This window comes from Oncorhynchus mykiss, chromosome 17, assembly GCF_057628025.1.
Source record: "Oncorhynchus mykiss isolate SJ-2025 chromosome 17, ASM5762802v1, whole genome shotgun sequence".
NCBI lineage: Eukaryota > Metazoa > Chordata > Actinopteri > Salmoniformes > Salmonidae > Oncorhynchus > Oncorhynchus mykiss.
Genome location: NC_143038.1, coordinates 2,881,505 through 2,902,514, shown reverse-complemented (window position 1 = coordinate 2,902,514; position 21,010 = coordinate 2,881,505). Strand labels below are relative to the sequence as shown.

General features: G+C 43.1%; 1 protein-coding gene across 1 annotated transcript; it reads left to right on the top strand.

The window, feature by feature from the left end:
- The first annotated feature begins 8,805 nt into the window (after positions 1-8,805).
- Positions 8,806-18,549, top strand: LOC110493440 (ATP-sensitive inward rectifier potassium channel 12-like). Its single transcript, XM_021567707.3, has 3 exons — positions 8,806-9,127; positions 14,675-14,876; positions 15,084-18,549. The coding sequence occupies exons 2-3, from the start codon at positions 14,785-14,787 to the stop codon at positions 16,714-16,716; spliced, it is 1,725 nt and encodes a 574-aa protein (XP_021423382.3). The 5' UTR covers positions 8,806-9,127; positions 14,675-14,784; the 3' UTR covers positions 16,717-18,549.
- The last annotated feature ends 2,461 nt before the right edge of the window (positions 18,550-21,010 follow it).

Sequence of the window (21,010 nt, the reverse complement as noted above, 5' to 3'; positions counted from 1 at the left end):
ACAGCAGGAAAATAATTCTGCAGCAACAGGAAATGTGAATTATTATGTGGATTATAATTCATAGACAGTTTTGTAGTGGTTGATACATTTTTCCTTTGGGCAAATCTAGTCTGAAATGTCAAAGTGGAAATTACTAACTGATCAAATGAAGATTTTACATCTTTAGAATTGCATTCTGAAGCAGAATATGGACCACATCGGTCATTTGCATGCATTGACCTGTAGCGGTCTTTACACTGTAATGTAATTCAATAAAATGCTTCAGGTAGTGGGTAACTTCATCTCATGGTTGTGGCCAAACAACATCCTCTGGGTCCCTTGAGGTGAAGCAACAATTACTTAAGACGGCGACTGAGTGAAACAAAAACCACTGCGGATGGTAGGCTATTCCTTTACAGAGCTGTACAAAAATAGTTTGACACACAATACTATCACCATAACACAGTAACCTACAGCCATTTTGTTAATAAAAGGAACACAAAGACTCAAAAGCCCAGTCTGTCTTTGCCATGCTGGTATTATGATATTAAAAACACTTCAAATGTATTTCTAGAATTTTTAAATACCTTATGACTGTTAACTCCAAGTTCATTTTTATCTGCAAAGTAACCAGCACAGGTCATACACTTCATACTCTCAGAACTCATCCAAGTCTGGGTGAAACTGGCGTGGGTATAACTGCCATTGTGGCTCTGTCTTTTGTCATGTTAAACATCAACTGACTCTCATTGGAGCCAACATGGCCCACTGGCCCCCAAAGGTGTGTATCAGATGTCATCAGCTTTAGAGAGGGAAATATGCAACTGGCTCCACTGGATAGATGTCATGTGGTGGGCCTGTTTTGCAGATGGCTGCTCTGAGGGTTACAGACAAGCGCGAGCGGTCACCTGTAAAACTCTGTTTACTAGAACAGGCACCGCATGACAGACATAGACTGGACCATAGAGAGGCCATCTTCTGGGGAACAAGAAATACATGTTGAATCTTGAGTTAGCATTCAAACTTGATTCAAATACAAGGTTAACCGATGAAAAACAAACCTTTTAAATTGAAGAGTGAAAAAATAAACGTGGTACGAAATAAGTCGAAACCATCGGATGTATATTTTTTTAAATGCCAGGTGGGTCCTTAATGTTGCAGGGCAGGTCGGCTAGTAGAGTATCTATGTCACTACCTACCTGAGGAAATGAAAAGGAGTATTTACAGCATCTAGCCTCACATATGTAACCTGTCTAGGGGCCCTTTGTGTGTGTATAGAATATAATATCAGCTGTGCTATGCTGAAAACAGAGCTGTTTCCATAGATATACAGTCAATTGTATCTCTCGTCCACTGGGGGACAGCAGTGTCCAGAGAAGCCAGCAGAGGGGGCCAGAAGTGTCATCAGGATCGTACTGGGAGGCCAGGAAGCACACACAGGCACACATACGCATACAGGAGAACACATACACACACACACACACATTGACAAAGACAGACTATTCCCACAGTCTCTTAGTGGATCATATACTCTCACTTGTCATTCACGCTGCATGCTCAGCGTAGACTGTAGAATATAAAGGCTGTGTATTTATAGATGTACTGTATGTTTAAATAGGTGAAGTGAACACTGACTGCTCTGGATCCTGTAACAGGGCCAATGTATCACTGTGTGGAATAGTCTCAATTCAAGCTTAAATTAGCTGTACCAAAAGTTGCGTGTGATTAATTGTACTCTCAAATATTGTAGTTTTGAAAAGTTTACCTGTAATACTACTCTCAGAGAATATTAACCCCCAAAAATCTTTCAAATGAAATGTCACCCTCAGGATATTAATAACAGCATGTTTGGCAAGAAAATGTTGCAGGGAGTTATTTCTGCCCAAATCCTTTTTCCGCTGAGCGTCCTAGTTGCATAGATACACTCTGTTGCTCAGGCGACAGTTGCCATGGTGAGAGGAGATTTAGTAACCATGGAAATATGATCGCCAAAGAAAAGTTCATCATCCCACCAACTTGAAGTTGGCATGACTGACTTCTATAAATGTAAATAGATTGTATTTTCATGAATGTATCTTAGAGTGATTAAACGTTCTTAAATCTGCATATCTTTGGTAGTAGAATGACTCGTACAGGTCAAACGCAAGGGTGAAATAGAACCAGATCATCAAAAGACAATATTGTAAGTACCGTATAAAAGCATTCAGAGAAAATGTAATTCTCCGAAATGACATTTCAAGCATCAACTTCCTTCAAGACTCTAGGGGGGGGGGGTAGGGGTTGGGGGTTCTACTAAGCTAACTGTCACGCACTGTCCTTAGTTATCTTTGTTTTCTTTATTATTTGGTTAGGTCAGGGTGTGACAAGGGTGGTTTGTTTCGTTTTTGTATTGTCTAGGAGTTTTTGTATTGTCTAGGGGTTTGCTAGTCTAGGTGTTTATATGTCTATGGTTGCCTAGATTGGTTCAGGCAGCTGTTTATCGTTGTCTCTGATTGGGAACCATATTTAGGTAGTTATATTCCTTGGTTATTTTGTGGGTTGCTATTCTATGTTTAGTTACCTGTTCTGCACTAGCCATATTGCTTCACGGTGTGTTCTGTTTAGTTCTGTTCAGTGTTCTTTCTTTATGAAAGAGTTATGTTTGCTCACCACGCTGCGCCTTGGTCTCCTCTTTATGACGACCGGGACACTAACATATGGAATTGTTTAAACATGGTCATACCATGGATCATTTAGCTATTTGATTTGGAATTTTAGGACCCCTTTAGGTACAGTGGGGCAAAAAAGTATTTAGCCAGCCACCAATTGTGCAAGTTCTCCCACTTGAAAAGATGAGAGAGGCCTGCAATTTTCATCATAGGTACACTTCAACTATGACAGCCACAATGAGGAAAAAAAATCCAGAAAATCGCATTGTAGGATTTTAAATGAATTTATTTGCAAATTATGGTGGAAAATAAGTATTTGGTCACCTACAAACAAGCAAGATTTCTGGCTCTCACAGACCTGTAACTTCTTCTTTAAGAGGCTCCTCTGTCCTCCACTCGTTACCTGTATTAATGGCACCTGTTTGAACTTGTTATCAGTATAAAAGACACCTGTCCACAACCTCCAACAGTCACACTCCAAACTCCATTATGGCCAAGACCAAAGAGCTGTCAAAGGACACCAGAAACAAAATTGTAGACCTGCACCAGGCTGGGAAGACTGAATCTGCAATAGGTAAGCAGCTTGGTTTGAAGAAATCAACTGTGGGAGCAATTATTAGGAAATGGAAGACATACAAGACCACTGATAATCTCCCTCGATCTGGGGCTCCACGCAAGATCTCACCCCGTGGGGTCAAAATGATCACAAGAGCGGTGAGCAAAAATCCCAGAACCACACGGGGGGACCTAGTGAATGACCTGCAGAGAGCTGGGACCAAAGTAACAAAGCCTACCATCAGTAACACACTACGCCACCAGGGACTCAAATCCTGCAGTGCCAGACGTGTCCCCCTGCTTAAGCCAGTACATGTCCAGGCCCGTCTGAAGTTTGCTAGAGAGCATTTGGATGATCCAGAACAAGATTGGGAGAATGTCATATGGTCAGATGAAACCAAAATAGAACTTTTTGGTAAAAACTTGTCGTGTTTGGAGGACAAAGAATGCTGAGTTGCAATCCAAAGAACACCATACCTACTGTGAAGCTTGGGGATGGAAACATCATGCTTTGGAGCTGTTTTTCTGCAAAGGGACCAGGACGACTGATCCGTGTAAAGGAAAGAATGAATGGGGCCATGTATCGTGAGATTTTGAGTGAAAACCTCCTTCCATCAGCAAGGGCATTGAAGATGAAACGTGGCTAGGTCTTTCAGCATGACAATGATCCCAAACACACCGCTCGGGCAACGAAGGAGTGGCTTCGTAAGAAGCATTTCAAGGTCCTGGAGTGGCCTAGCCAGTCTCCAGATCTCAACCCCATAGAAAATCTTTGGAGGGAGTTGAAAGTCTGTGTTGCCCAGCAACAGCCCCAAAACAACACTGCTCTAGAGGAGATCTGCATGGAGGAATGGGCCAAAATACCAAAAAACCTTGTGAAGACTTACAGAAAACGTTTGACCTCTGTCATTGCCAACAAAGGGTATATAACAAAGTATTGAGATAAACTTTTGTTATTGACCAAATACTTATTTTCCACCATAATTTGCAAATAAATTCATAAAAAATCCTGCAATGTGATTTTCTGGATTTCTTTTCTCATTTTGTCTGCCATAGTTGAAGTGTACCTATGATGAAAATGACAGGCCTCTCTCATCTTTTTTAAGTGGGAGAACTTGCACAATTGGTGGCTGACTAAATACGTTTTTGCCCCATTGTATCAGAAAAATATATTGAAAAAATTACTTGAACAGACATTGAATTTGGCCTTACTGCTATCAGCCAACAGAAATACATTGAATAACAGACTAATACATGGAAACAAATCTAAAAGAGGTTTGTTTTAAAGTGTATGTCCTATATCTGAGAAATATAAGAATGATCAGGAAGTTATTCTTAGTTTGTTACCCGTATTTAACAAATGCTTTTGGCACTGAACTACTTCCATATATACTTCCATTCATGTATTCAACTGGTATGGGCTACCTTCAGAGTCTTGTGAAGTGTTTGGATGTCCTAGGGCTTAACAACCGACATGTACACTACCATTCAAAAGTTTGGGGACACTTGTTTTTGAAAGAAAAGCACATTTTTTTGTCCATGAAAATAACATCAAATTGATCAGAAATACAGTGTAGACATTGTTCATGTTGTAAATGACTATTGTAGCTGGAAACGGCAGATTTTTAATGGAATATCTACATAGGCGTACAGAGGCCCATTATCAGCCACCATCACTCCTGTGTTCCAATGGCACGTTGTGTTAGCTAATCCAAGTTTATTATTTTAAAAGGCTAATTGATCATTAGAAAACCCTTATGCAATTATGTTAGCACAGCTGAAAACTGTGGTCCTGATTAAAGAAGCAATAAAACTGGCCTTCTTTAGATTAGTTGAGTATCTGGCGGCATCAGCATTTGTGGGTTCGATTACAGCTCAAAACGGCCAGAAACAAAAAACGTTCTTCTGAAACTCGTCAGTCTCGTCAGGATTTGTATTATTATGCTAATTATATTTCCTCGTGGCGCTGATATTGAGTCTAGCTTGAAAGGGATGGACCAGTACCAATTCAGTGCTACTGAGCGAACTGAGAGCATTTGAAACATACTCATCTGTTATGGCACTGCATTGCCCATCTAATGGCCTAGACTAGCTGACCAATCACAGAGGACCAGTGTTTTGCCTTTATTAAACTCAAGTGGAACCCACACGCCTCAATGCCTTGGTTTCTTGAAGCACTGGAGAAATCTGAGAGACAGCTCTTTTGCAGGTCACCAAATGTCCCTTCGCATTGCTCTGAACTTAGTGAGATAGATTTGGACTAACATCCCCGCTGAGGTTACATCATGAGTACCCACTGTGCCCAGTATTTGAACTATATATATATATATAAAACTGCTATCCACCAAGTGCCTCATTCCCCCTCATTTTCACACAGAGATCTGTACCCATTTTGCAGTTTGTTCTAAATTCAAAGGGAGTTAATTTAGCATGCCTGATCTTCTTTTGCGTGCAGCATCACTTGCCTTCAATTTCTAGTCTGTCTTTCTTCCTAATTTGAAATCAATATAGACTTAGTTATGTCATTATTACCCTTGTGTAGTAATACTGGCCATTCTGTCCCTCTCTTTTCTTCAGCCTCATTTCTTAAAAACATATTGACCTGGATCTGCTGGCTGTGAGGAATGAGGCGGCCTCCTGTTTCTAAGTAAATTGGCTCTCACCGCGTACGGGAGGGAGTCATCAGGACTGGAGCAGAGTCGAAGGAAAACACAAAATAGCGTGTCAGTTCAAACACTACATTTACATTTAATAATGAAACTAATACAGTTTTTTAAGGATATTGTTTATTATTTTGGCCGCAGGTCAAATTTTTATTCATGTTGCTGACCTAAAAAAAATCTCCCAAAAGCAGGTCCAGGTGAAAATAGAGAAATAGATGGAGGTGAAGGAGAGAAAGGTGGATGGAGGGAGAGAGAGAGAGCGCAAGAGAGAGAGAGAGAGAGAGAGAGAGAGAGAGAGAGAGAGAGAGATATGCAGGAGCAGTGGTTTGATGCCTTGAGCAAGGTGTGCATATGAAAAAGAGTTAATATCTTATGTGATATCTTACTCCAGTCAGCCTCATTCAGACAGATTATGGTTATTAATACACAGACACAGAGATGGTCATTTCATTTCTGTCAGTGGGGCAGGTGTAATGGAAGCAGTCTCCGATCTTCCCATCTCTTTGTTTCAGTCAGAATATCATAGAGTAGAGTAGAATAGAGTAGTGCAGAATACAGAGTTGGGTAGGGTATGGTAGAGTGGAGTAGTGCAGAATACAGAGTTGGGTAGGGTATGGTAGAGTAGAGTAGAATACAGAGTTGGGTATGGTAGAGTAGAGTAGTGCAGAATACAGAGTTGGGTAGGGTATGGTAGAGTAGAGTAGAATACAGAGTTGGGTAGGGTATGGTAGAGTAGAGTAGAATACAGAGTTGGGTAGGGTATGGTAGAGTAGAGTAGAATACAGAGTTGGGTAGGGTATGGTAGAGTAGTGTAGAATACAGAGTTGGGTAGGGTATGGTAGAGTAGTGCAGAATACAGAGTTGGGTAGGGTATGGTAGAGTAGAGTAGAATACAGAGTTGGGTAGGGTATGGTAGAGTAGAGTAGAATACAGAGTTGGGTAGGGTATAGTAGAGTAGAGTAGAATACAGAGTTGGGTAGGGTATGGTACAGTAGAGTAGAAATACCTGGATTCGATCAACAAATCAAAATACACCTACTGTATCCCTACTGTAACATTCCCTTGCTTCTTTCCACATTTATTTAGGCCTAACTACTCCCACTCAAAACAACGGTAAACAAACAGCAAGATAACTCCCCTCTTGTCATTAGCTGCAGCATCCTTGTTCCTCTATCTTCTAGAATCTAAACCCACCCACACATTTCTTCCCCACTCGCACCCCATTTAGGGCTCTATTCAATCCTTATCGCAGAAGTTCAGTGTTATAGTGTGGTTGACTCGCAGCTTGGTTGACTCGCACTGACTCGCAGCATAATTGTCTCGCATTAGCTGAGCCTGCATTCACAGTAAAAGCTGAATATGTCAGCTCAATAGGAAATTGCCTTTACATTTATATCACACAATCTGTAACGGTTCAGCAATACAGATTGAATAGAGCCTCTAATCCCTCTTGACCTTGACCTACACTGTTGATTCACCCCGTTTTTCAGTCTCGCTCTCCATCTCTCTCTCGTTCTCTTTCTCTCTCTTCCTCTCTCTGTCTCCCACATTTCTCTCCATCTATCTATCTATCTATCTATCTATCTATCTATCTATCTATCTATCTATCTATCTGTCTGTCTGTCTGTCTGTCTGTCTGTCTGTCTGTCGTTCTGTCTGTCTTTCTTTATCCCTCTCTCTCGGTACATTGAACAACCACCACGTCTGGCTGAAGAGAACTTGGGTTTTAAAAATAAATTGGTTCAACTGTATAATTTTAGATAAATGTTTGCTTGAGACAAGTAAGAGAGAGAGAGAGAGAGAGAAAATAAGAAAGGTATCCATAGAAACGATCTAGTTGCATATATTTGTGGTCTGTCTGAAATACTATAACTATATTTCCCTGCAAAAAAGAGACATTGCTGATGCCAATACAACTATTCATTATAAATTAAACTATGAACAGTAGTGTCTTAGATGGAAATTAGAAAGTTGGATGAACTTATTGCAGCTAGGAGAAAGTTCCGCAGGTCTCCATCGCTAGTTCAGTAGTCTCCCTGTGGTAAAATATTGCTCTAATCAATGACAAAGCAAATGAGGTGGTGATTGTTAGCCGGGTGCTGAGACTTGTCTGGAGGCTAAATGTATGTGACAGCCAGCCAGGCCACGGTAGGGTGGTGGTAGTTCGAGGAGTATCCGTTTTCCGTTTTAGTAGTTTTCAGCACCTCTGCTCTGGACAGCTCCACAATGCAACACTGGGATCCGATTTCAACTGCCTGTTCACACTAGGTTACTAGGGAGACTTGGTTTCTTACCCCACACCCCCTCTTCAGTTGGTTTGTTACGTATATATGTAGAATCATAATTTGACCAATTATGTCGCAACAAAATAATCCTGCAGCAACGGGATTTGAACGTTGAGTCCATAATGTTGTTGGATCGGTGGTTAGGACATTAGCTGGCTAAAAGTAGGCTACATGAAAAGTGCAATACTGTTAATATAACAGTGTGTTAGTGTGGGTGTTCAGTGGATTTATGTAAATCACGAAGCTCATCTGGATTTCCTGCGGTGCAAGAAAATTCCCAGCCACAAAAGAGTGATCAAATGAAGCACTCTAACATTACATACTGTAGTTGTCAACAAAAGGGATATTTAATCAACCATCTTCCTGTCATTAACTTTTTTATTAGGCCTATTTCTATAAATCTATTCACATTTCAATAATGCAGCTTCAAACTCGCACAAAGACAGGCAGCTCGCATGTACAGCCTAACACTGATCTAAATTCACTGAAAATCCGAGCAATGCATAGCAACCTGTTTTCTTCTCCGGAGGCCAGTCTAATAAAAATCTGTGGCGCGGGCGGAAAATAATAGGGACGCACACCTACACTCTCAGGAACACAACTCCACGTAAACGGGGACATAATCAAAGTGACAAGCGCTCCATCCCTCCCGCCCGCCCTCTCTCTCCCACCCACAGCTAGCTAGGGACAGAGAGATGTGCCGTGCGCACTTCACATACACAGGGTTCGAGCGCTTATTGAGTCAAGTGCGAGTCCAACAGAGAGAACGAATGCGAGCAGTTGAGTGGGATGCAAGGAAGCAATAAAACAGAACATTGGAAGAACATTAGGATTCAAAGACAAAAAGTTTCAAAATGAACGTTATGAGACAATGAAACGGGCTGCAAAAAGGAATTCGTAGAGAGAGGACAGAACATTAAGGATGTGTTTTATTTTTTATTTTGGAAAGGATGTCAACGTTGTTTTTCAAGTAGCTAACAACATTGCCATTCTAAAGGTGAGTATTTATTCTAATCGTTGACAGTTTTTTCATTGGCGAAAACACTTTTCCATTGACAGGACAAGTTGTCATGAACTTGACCTGTTTTTCTTTTAGATTGGTTGGTTTTTAGGTTGGCTAGTCGAAGAGTCTTTGTTGTTCTTAACATGCAGCGTTTCGACGAAGCTCACTTCATACACTAGTTAAGGCCCCGAAATAAACTGCAGAGTAATCTTGTCTGTTTTCACCAGTATTATGTCACGACATGAACTCCTCGCTTTGTAGAGCCCAGTGAAACCTGTTTTGTCTTCTGCTGTTCACCGTCCTTCAGACAAACACTGTAAAATGATCAATGAATCCGCTAACATAACGCATTGTTCTGGCCTATAATGTCAATCAACTGTAAATGATGCGCAGGCAAATCCTAATTGTGTGACATATTTTATTGACTAGGCCGTAGGCGATGTGGCATGCCAGTTTCAATATGCTGAGAGGTTTGATTTGCAAAACTCGAAATTAGATCAGATATGGACATATAATTCCTATATTCAGACATTCTTGTTTCCTATATGCGCGGGAATAGATTTCAGCACTGGACAGCTCTACACGTCAGCATCAACTTTGATATAGTTTAACAAGTGCGTAGGCCTACCCTGCACTGTGTTATAAAAAAAAGTATAATTTTAGTTTATCATTGGCTATTCAAAGAATGGGATATCTCGTCATCCCATATTTTTTCATAGATATGGGAAGGACATGTTTTTTTTACACAATCATGTGCATTCGTGACAGACCTGCAGATCGTGCATATTTGAATGAGATACTGTGTTCATAGAGCTCCCATCAAAGCCATTCAAAAAAGACGGACATAACTTTCCCCCCTTCCTATTACTTGCCTACAATAACGTCTGCCATAATCATGTATAACAATGCTTCATTCAGTGATGACGACGCCACAACGCCACCAATCACCGCTAAACCGGATCAAAAGTAACACCCCATCCTCTGATGTCATAATCTCTATACCCCCTGTTCTTTCTTCCCTTCATCCATCCATCCCTGACAAGCGGATGCCCTGCCCTGTGCTGTCACCTAAATACTTCACTTTCTTTTTCCTTTCTTTCTCCCCTTTTAATGTCATTATCAGATTAAAGAAGAACATTTAAACTAGGTCGTTTGACTGCATCCACCTTTCATATCACAGTTTGGATTAGGAGATTACGACACACGCACATGCAAACGCCAACATACATGCATACACACACACGAGGGCGCGCTCGCTCACACACACACACACACACACACACACACACACACACACACACACACACACACACACACACACACACACACACACACACACACACTTTCATCCATTCATATTAATTTCCCCTGGGATTAAGTGTTTCCGGATTCAAGGCATATCTGAGCTGCATTGACAATTTCAGGCCCTAAATGTTTTGTGTTGTGTAGAGTTCTGTTGTGGAGTAGGTTATGGTGTGGAGTAGGTTATGGTGTGGAGTAGGTTATGGTGTGGAGTAGGTTATGGTGTGGAGTAGGTTATGGTGTGGAGTAGGTTATGGTGTGGAGTAGGTTATGGTGTGGAGTAGGTTATGGTGTGGAGTAGGTTATGGTGTGGAGTAGGTTATGGTTGGGGTGCTCAGTTGGTAGAGCATGGCGCTTGTGGCGCTGTGGGTTCTATTCCCACGGGGGACCAGTATGAAAATGTATGTATTCACTACTTTAAATCACTCTGGATGAGAGCGCCTGCCAAAATGTAAATGCGCTGAAACATCTGGGTGTTTGTCTCTGTTCTGTGTGATTCAGTTTTACCCACATTAAAGTGAATCAGTCCTGTATGTGACTCAGTCACTCAGGAGAGCACTTACACCTCTGGTGTCTCTACCCTCTGGCTTCACCTCGGCGGCGGTGCCTCATGCTAAATCATCCCCGCTCGACACGGCAAATCAGAGCGTCGAGGAGGGGAAAGAGGTTCCTATGGAAACGGCTAATAACTATCATCAACATTTAATTACTCCTGCTCTCCCTCAGGGACTAGTGGTTCCTGACTGTCTCTGGTTGCGTCCTAAGTGACACCCTATTCCCTATATAGTGCACTACTTTTGACCAGAGCCATATGAGATGTGGTCAAAAGTAGGGCACTATGTAGAGAATAGGGTGCCATTTTCTTCCTACTCTCTATATACAGTACCAGTCAAAAGTTTGGACACAACTACTCATTCAAGGGTTTTTCTTTATTTTTTACTATTTTCAACATTGTAGAATAATAGTGAAGACATCAAAACTATGAAATAACACATATGGAATCATGTAGTAACCAAAAAAGTGTTAAACAAATCAAAATATATTTTATATTTGAGATTCTTCAAAGTAGCCACCCTTTGCCTTAATGACAGCTTTGCACACTTGGCATTCTCTCAACCAGCTTCATGAGGTAGTCACCTGGAATACATTTCCATTAACAGGTGTGCCTGTAACGTTCGTCTGTGGGAGAAAGAGAGGAGGACCAAGGTGCAGCGTGGTAAGTATTCATTATGCCTTTTAATGAAAATGAATACTCAAACAAAACAACAAAACGATAAAACGAGAATGACACGAAACGAAACAGTCCTGTCTGGTAACATACACAAAGACAGAAAATAATCACCCACGAAACACAATAGAAAACAGGCTACCTAAATATGGTTCTCAATCAGGGACAACGATAAACGCTGCCTCTGATTGAGAACCATACCAGGCCAAACACAGACATCCTAAAACAGAAAAAGGAACATAGACAACCCACCCAACTCACGCCCTGACCATACTAAAACAAAGACATAATAAAAGAACTAAGGTCAGAACGTGACAGTGCCTGGTTAAAAGTTCATTTGTGGAATTTTCTTAATGTGTTTGAGCACAATCAGTTGTGTTGTGACAAGGTAGGGGTGGTATACAGAATATATTTGGTAAAATACCAAGTCCATATTATGGCAAGAACAGCTCAAATAAGCAAAGAGAAATGAAAATCCAAGATTAGTTTATGACATGAAGGTCAGTCAATACGGAAAATTTCAAGAACTTTTAAAGTTTCTTCAAGTGCAGTCACAAAAACCATCAAGCGCTATGATGAAACTGGCTCTCATGAGGACCGCCACAGGAAAGGAAGACCCAGAGTTACCTCTGCTGCAGAGAATAAGTTCATTAGAGTTACCAGCCTCAGAAATTGCAGTCCAAATAAATAATTCACAGAGTTAAAGTAACAGACACATCTCAACATCAACTGTTCAGAGGAGACTGCGTGTATCAGGCTTTTATGGTTGCTGCAAAGAAACCCCTACTAAAGGACACCAATAAGAAAAAGGAAAAAGAGACTTGCTTGGGCCAAGAAACACGAGCAATGGACATTAGACCGGTGGAAACCTGTCCTTTAGTCCGATGAGACCAAATTTGAGATTTTTGGTTCCAACCGCCGTATCTTTTTGAGACACAGAGTAGGTGAGTGGATGATCTCCGCATGTGTGGTTCCCACCGTGAAGCACGGAGGAGGAGGTGTGATGATGTGATGGTGCTTTGCTGGTGACACTGTCAGTGATTTATTTAGAATTCAAGGCACACTTAACCAGCATGGCTACCACAGAATTCTGCAGTGATACGCCATCTCATCTGGTTTGCGCTTAGCAGGACAATCATTTGTTTTTCAACAGGACAAGGACCCAACACACATCCAGGTTGTGTAAGGGCTATTTGACTGAGAATGAGAGTGATGGAGTGCTGCATCAGATAACCTGGCCTCCACAATCACCCGACCTCAACCCAATTGAGATGGTTTGGGATGAGTTGGACCACAGAGTGAAGGAAAAGCAGCCAACAAGTGATCAGCATATGTGGGAACTCCTTCAAGACTGTTGGAAAAGCATTCCAGGTGAAGCTGGTTGAGAGAATGTCAAGTGTGCAAAGCTGTCATCAAGGCAAAGGATGGCTACTTTGAAGAATCTCAAATATAAAATATATTTAGATTTGTTTAACATTCCATATGTGTTATTTCATAGTTTATGTCTTCACTATTATTCTACAATGTAGAAAATAGTAAAAATAAAGAAACAACCTTGAATGAGTAGGTGTGACTAGTACTGACTAGTACTGTATATTCTACAAAATGTCCTAGATCTGTAGTACATCAAATGTCTTGGAAGCCTCCGATGTTGAAGATGCTGATATGGTTAACAGTATGGCTACATTAGGATTTTCACGTCTCAATGGGAATCAGGTTGACTCGAAAAGACTACTGTTTCCTCAGTCTGTAGCGATGGATTCGTTATGATCTGGCATTATCCCATAGACTCTCAAACTGAGAAACTCAAGCTGTCACAGTCTTCCATTCATATGCATTATTCTTCTCCTCCAACCTAACTCAGATACACATTCTTGTCCAATCAAACTCCCAGGATCCTCGGGAAGTGGTATGGAAAGACTTGATACGTGTGACCCTGGTTAACACTGTGTACACTAAACACTCCTTAAGATACAGTGGAACTGGTGTGATGATGTCAATAATGTCATGTCAGCCCCCTGGATCTCTCTCTCTCTCTCTCTCTCTCTCTCTCTCTCTCTCTCTCTCGCTCTCTCTCTCTCTTTCTTTCTTTCTTCCTTTCTCAGCCCCTTTGGTCCAGCTGCTACAGTGGTTGATATGTAACAATGCTGACGTAATCTATCCCAGCCTCTTACTGAGGATTTAAGTTGGGAAGGATCCTGGATCCTCAATCCGGCCAATAAGCACACGGCAGGAGCAACATCTGTCCATCTGCTGTGTGTGTGTGTGTGTGTGTATTTGGGAGGGAAGAAAATTGCCATAGACTGTCACGCAAAGGTAAAAAACAACCCTGCTAAATCCTGTCAGTCTGTGGACTCTGTGTGTGTGTGTGTGTGTGTGTGTGTGTGCGCGCGTGTTTTAATAGTCTGTGTTTTAATAACTCCGTGCTGACGTGTGTCGACGAGTCAGTTTCGTTGACCCAGCAGTGATGTCACAGCGCCTTAGTAAGCTACTGCCACTATTTTTCTACACATAGCTAACTCCACACCTCCCTTCAAACCATCCAGTGCTGCTGTTCTATAGCGTGCAGCTACAAACCTGTTACGGCTGTTATGCAACGCTTTCCCTTGGTCACCCTGATAGTCTAGCGATCACATAATGGGTACTAGCTCTAACCCACTACGTCACCCGGCCTCTAACCCTGTCATCAAGCCAAACACCAGATCAATTGTTCCCTTAACAGTAGTTCAGCACAGATTCCCCTCTCTTTCAGACCTTTGGCCCCTCCTATGTCTGTTAGTGTGTTCCACCCCATGCTGACATAAAGGGGCCTCGGGCGACCGGCTACGAGGGACTCAATCTATAACCATCATGATGAATATTTGTCTGTTTTTCTTCACGCATGAAGAGAGTTGACCATCCCACCCTCCTCCTGCATGACATGTGTAGATGTGGGAATACTGTGCATTGGGTGCTGTGATTCTGAATGACCTTAAAAATTCATACTGTTCTCTGATTTGCTGTCATTCCAGGAAATGCATCAGAAGGAGGCAACGCTGATATCTCCAAGGGGTCCTTAGACCTGAGGCTGTTGTCCTCCTGCCCCTCTGCCCACAGCCTCCTACCAAGCTGGTCTCTTTTAATGGTTGGCACTGGCCACCGCGGCCCTGATTACTGCCCACACAGACACAGCCTGATGATCACTGGTGCCATGGGAGCGGTGCGAGTCAACAGGTAGGACCGAGGAATAGGACAATCAGCTCCTTTTCTCCCCCTTTTCCTGCCTCTAAACGCCTGTCCTTGTTGTCTATTCTTGGACTATAAAACACAGGGAAATCATGTTTTTGACTGCACTGGGCCTTTAACTCTTAAACCTGCCATGTCTCCTTCGCCCTCCTCTCTAAACTCATGTGTTTTGTTTGGGTTTTTGTTTCACATCAGATACAGCATTGTAGCCACCGATGAAGACCACTTCAAGATCTCCACCTTGGGCCTCCACAATGGCCATGGTCCCCTGATGCACCACAATATGACTGGGAGGGGTATGGGGGGCGGAGGAGGTGGTGGTGGTGGAGGAGGAGGAGGTTCAGAAGGAGGAGGAGGCGGCAGCTCGCTAGCCCTGCGAGCAACAGAGCCTGTCCACAACGGCCGCCAAATCTCCACGACGGGGCCCAACCATGTCCGGAGCCGCTTCGTGAAGAAGAACGGCCAGTGCAACGTGGTTTTCCACAACATGGAAGACAAGACGAAACACTATCTGGCCGACATATTTACCACCTGCGTGGACATCCGCTGGCGTTACATGCTGCTCCTCTTCACCTCTACCTTCCTGCTCTCCTGGTTCCTCTTCGGGGTGGTCTTCTGGGGAGTGGCCCTGGCCCATGGGGACTTCGACCTTCGACCCGGCCTGGGAGAGGGGCCTCTGGCCGGCTTGGAGGGAGGAGGGGTGGAGTGGAAGCCCTGCATCCTACACGTCCAAGGCTTCGTAGGGGCGTTTCTCTTCTCCATAGAGACCCAGACCACCATTGGGTATGGGTTCCGCTGCGTCACCGAGGAGTGTCCGGCAGCGGTGGCTACGGTGGTGGTCCAGTCCATTGTGGGCTGTATCATCGACTCCTTCATGATCGGAACCATCATGGCCAAGATGGTTCGACCTAAGAAGCGGGCGCAGACCTTGCTGTTCTCGCACCACGCGGTAATCTCCATGCGGGACGGGAAGCTGTGCCTGATGTTTCGCCTGGGGAACATGAGGAAAAGCCACATCGTGGAGGCTCACGTCCGGGCGCAGCTCATCCGGCCGCACGTCACTGCCGAAGGCGAGTACCTCCCCATGGAGCAGACGGACATCGACGTGGGCTACGACGAGGGCCTGGACCGCCTCTTCCTAGTGTCTCCACTGGTCGTGGTCCACGAGATCAACGAGAACAGCCCGCTGTACTGCATGAGCAGCGCCGACCTGACGACAGAGGACTTTGAGATCGTGGTGATACTGGAGGGGATGGTGGAGGCCACGGCCATGACCACCCAGGCCCGCTCCTCCTACCTGGCCAGGGAGATCCTGTGGGGCCATCGCTTCGAGCCTGTGGTCTTCGAGAAGGAGCACCGCTACCAGGTAGACTACTCCCGCTTCCACAAGACCTACGAGGTGCCAGCTACTCCGCACTGCAGCGCCAGGGAGCTCCGGGAGATGACGGGCCGATCCCGCTCCCCCTCGTCTGCCTCCGGCTCTAGTTCTACCCGGTCAGTGTCCCCTCTCGGTCCCAAGTCCTCCGGCCTCCACCTCTTGCCTCCACACTCCCCCAGCGCCTTCTGCTACGAGAACGAGGTGGCCCTGTGCTGCGGGGAGGAGGAGGGGGAGGAGGTAGGGGAGATGGGTGTGATGCTGGGGGGGAGGGACGACGGGGAGGGGGAGGAGAGGGACGTACAACTAGACATCTTCCAGGAGAGATTTCAGGACCAGGTAGCGGTGGACATGAACATGCTGTGTGTGCTGGACATGGACAATCAGATTGACAGGCTGCAGCCGGGTATAGCTCTTGATGCGCTGGGCTTCAGGAGGGAATCAGGAGTGTAGTGACTGATTCACGCTATCGAGTCAAACTGAGACAAGACAATCCTGGGCTGGCCTGGTTACGCATCCACTGTAGTTGCTGGAACTGTGCTAGAAAGGATATTGTGAGAGGAAAATATCCAAGCCAGCCCGGGCCGTAGCTACATATGAGGACACTGAGGTCCAGACCTAGTTAATTAAAAAAAAAATATATATATATATGTATTTTTGGGGAACTCATTTGGGGTCTCAACTTGCTGTTGAGAGTTAGATTAGTAGAATACACAAGGTGCGATTTTGAAACTTGGCTGCCCCAGTTTTTCTCTGTCACTCACTGACAGTCACTAATTTAGCCCATGTCGTTAAAAATAACATTAAAATAGGTGAATTAGTCTAGTTAGTCTAGACTGAACTTGTAGTAATCATGACCAAATGACTGACCTCCAGGGTTCCCCCATTGATTTTGTTAGTCACTCTCACTCAGACATCATATTAACCATAAGTCACGTCAAAATGTGTAGAATTGCAGGAACATTTCAAAACTTTTTTTTAATGCTTTACCATTTGTTAATAAAATACTTTCTGCTAACAGATTCCCTCAGTACCTAAATTATAGTTTTTAATCCTGGTGCTGAGCTACTTGTGTAGCTAGGCGATGCATTTGTAGATCGACTGAGGTGAATGAAGCATCAGAAACCATAGTAATAATGGCTTAGGTCGTGTTTTTTTTTTGCTCTTCTCCAAATAGCATTTTAGAGTTTTTTAATTGTACAGCCCTGAAGCCAGCACATTGTGGTTTGGGTCGGCCCTGTAGTGTGAATCAGTCATAGAAGACTCTCGTGTCTCGTGTCCCGAATGAACGATGTGCCCTTGGTACAGTTCCTCTGCTTTTTTGTGTATCCAACCAAAGTCCTCACAGAGAGAAGGAAAGAATTCTGCAGCACAGCGAAGAAGGAAGGTTGAATGACTTTATTATTCTCTTGAGTTTCTTTTTGTTTTTAAACATAGTTGTGTTCAGTACATGAGTCTAAATTTGTATTTTATAGCGTAAGACTTAAATTCATTCTTATTGTATTCAATATTCAGTTGTATATATTCTCTGGAATAATATTCTTTGTGAAGTGACTTTTGGTTCCATTCAACCAAATCTTGGTACAGTTTTTTTTCATTTACAGATAGCTGTCATGAGTCATTAATACTTTCAAAACCACAAATTAAGTTGATGTGGTATTAAAAAGTATTTTCTGTTTGTAAATAAATCATTTTTCATGCTTAGAAACTAGGGCCGGGATGATACCAATATCACGATACTCGTTAATATTGTGTCAAGGAAACAAAGCATGACGCGGATTTAACTTCTTCAGGAAAACATCCGTAATGTTGGAAACAAACATCATTATGTTGTCATTCAGAGTCACATTTATTTATTATCCAAGCTATAGCACCCAATAATTTACATACATTTTTTTAAGAACCAAAGAGTTTGGTCTGCTTTGTGTTTCCAATGAATATTGCGATACTGGTAACATCACAGACCTATTAGAAACCATGGTAATTTTGTCTTCCTGCTTAAGGTATATTACTGTTAATGTTTGATACATGAGCTATGTATTCCAAAATTAGTAAATATTTTATGACGGAAAATAAATGATGGAAAAACAATGAATCTGAACAGAAACTGAGTTGGAAATAGCGTGTATTTTCCAGATAAAGAATAAAGAGCACTTTATTCTGTATTTTATCAAAAGGAATATCTAAAAATAAAAATGAAATATTTTAATTGCTGTTTTGTATGAATGAATAAATGTCTAGTAATAATAATAATAAACAAGCAGCAGTAGCTGTTCTGGTTGACACACTCTGCTCTGTTCTCACACAATTTTTTCCCATCAGTCACAAAGGTCAAAGGTCAAACTGACCCCATGTTGATGTCCACCTGTTTCTGACTGCTCATTGGTTGGCCTGGTTTGGGGAAGTGTGTGTGTGTGTGTAATGTGAAGGCAGGGGGTTGTTGTTCTCTAGCTCAGTGACTCAGAGGTAATTCCATACACACACCTGTCTTTCTTACCATTCTCTCTTTCTAATCCAAAACTGGGGTATTACCCCAAATCTGTGTCGTACTCAAATAGCTCAGTACAGAGAGTTTTTATTTGGCAAGTTGTTTTTTAAAACGTCCCAGAGAGTGAGGGAGAGAGGCTTAGATAGAAATAGAAATAGATACAGACTGGAGAAGGACATACTAGGCCGAGGGGCAGTGGGGAGGGAGAGATAGAGAGAGAGGGGAGAGGAGAGGAGAGGAGAGGAGAGGAGAGGAGAGGAGAGGAGAGGAGAGGAGAGGAGAATAGAGGAGAGGAGAGGAGAGGAGAGGAGAGGAGAGGAGAGGAGAGGAGAGGAGAGGAGAGGAGAGGAGAGGAGAGGAGGAACAGCTTGCTAACACAACACAGTCGATTACTGTACTTACCCAGTTCACCACTAGGGGGCAGTGAAGACTGCTCCACCACAACAGACCAACGGAAGAGAGAGTATGGTATACCAGCTCCCTCATGTGGTAAATTATCAGTCAACCATAACAATTTTTTTAAAGACGACTAGTCACAAAACCTTTATTTTCTGAAGTGCTAAGGCTCACCGGAACCCTTTATTTTCTGTATATGAAGAATTTCATTCCAAAACAATATCCATTTTCAGAAATGTTAGTAAATCAACTTTTATTGTTTAAAGATATTCTGAAAGAGATTGGTGTGTTTTTTCACTGTCTAATCATGTCATGGGGTTGTTCAATGACAGACATGTATTTGTTTAAAATCTAACACTTGATGGCTTCGTTTCAGAGAGACAAAATGCTATATAGCCGCCTCATTCTCAGAGGAATAAGTAGTACTGCTAGGTTTTACACAGTCAAATGTAACAAATAACTACATTTTTTATAGAGTACTGTACAAATTATACATTTATAAAATCAATGTTTATATAAAAAATTAAATAAAATGCAATACAGTAATAGGAGATCTGTCATTTAGCAGATGCTCTTATCCAGAGTGACTTACAGTAAGTGCATTCATTATAAGATAGCTCGGTGAGACAACCACATATCACAGACAAATATACAGGATAGGACCATTCAAGCTAAACAATGGACTTACAGTATAGCATTTTGAAGACACACACATCAAACCCATAAGCAATCACTGGTTAAAAAACGCAAATGTGAAATATATATATATGTTTTGGAAATAAACTCTTCATTTAATCTCTTGATGTGGTGAGGTAACTATAAGCAAAAGCTATAACTTTTTAAACTCTATTTTCAAGAGCAAAAACGAAACAATTCTTCTACACGTCTTCAGCAGTCGGTGTTGCGGAGCTCCGACAGGGGAAACTCCAGCAATGTCATATGTCTCCCCAACATCTTCCTCTCCTGTAATCAAATCATTCCCATCTTTAATTGTATTAAATGTGTTCTCCTGCTCTAACAGGCCACTTCCCCATCTCTATCTCTCTCTCCTTCTCATCCTTCCATCATTCTCTCCTTCCTCTACTACTGTCAGTTCAAACGAGCCTTTTCCCCATCTCATACGCTATCTCTCTGTCCTCCCTCCCTCCCTCCCTCCCTCCCTCCCTCCCTCCCTCCCTCCCTCCCTCCCTCCCTCCCTCCCTCCCTCCCTCCCTCCCTCCCTCCCTCTCTACTGATGTCGGTTAATTAGCCACTGTGTCACACCCCCTTGTCATCAACATCCATAAAAACGACCAGCTGGGTGACCTTTGGTGACCTTTCTCCAGACTCCGTCAGTCATAATGGCTGACTAGAGGATCTAGGATCTGGGCTGTCTGGCAGGGGGCTGCTTTAATGCTTTGTAGACCTCCTCTGCTGCTGTTGGTTTCTGCCCTGAGGTTGTGAGGGGCTGTGTGGGGCTGTGTGGGGCAGTGGGGCTAGTGTTAGGGAATAGGGGCTAGTGTGTGTGCTCAGTAGGGGACAGTATTGGGGACTAAGTGGTGGAGGGTTGGGGGTCCTAGGGCCCATAATGACCTGTTGTGTGTTGTGGAGCTGTGAACCATTCGTTGGAGGACAGAGAGGCATTGTGTTACACTGGGCTGCCCACGCTGGCTACACCACTGAGAACCACCACAGGCTGTGTGTGTGGGGGGGGTGGGGGTAAGTGTGTGTGTGTGTGTGTGTGTGTGTGTGTGTGTGTGTGTGTGTGTGTGTGTGTGTGTGTGTGTGTGTGTGTCTGTGTGCGTGTGTGCTTTTGTGTCTGTCTGTCTGTCTGTCTGTCTGTCTGTCTGTCTATTTGTCTATTTGAGGCTCTGAGATCAGGTG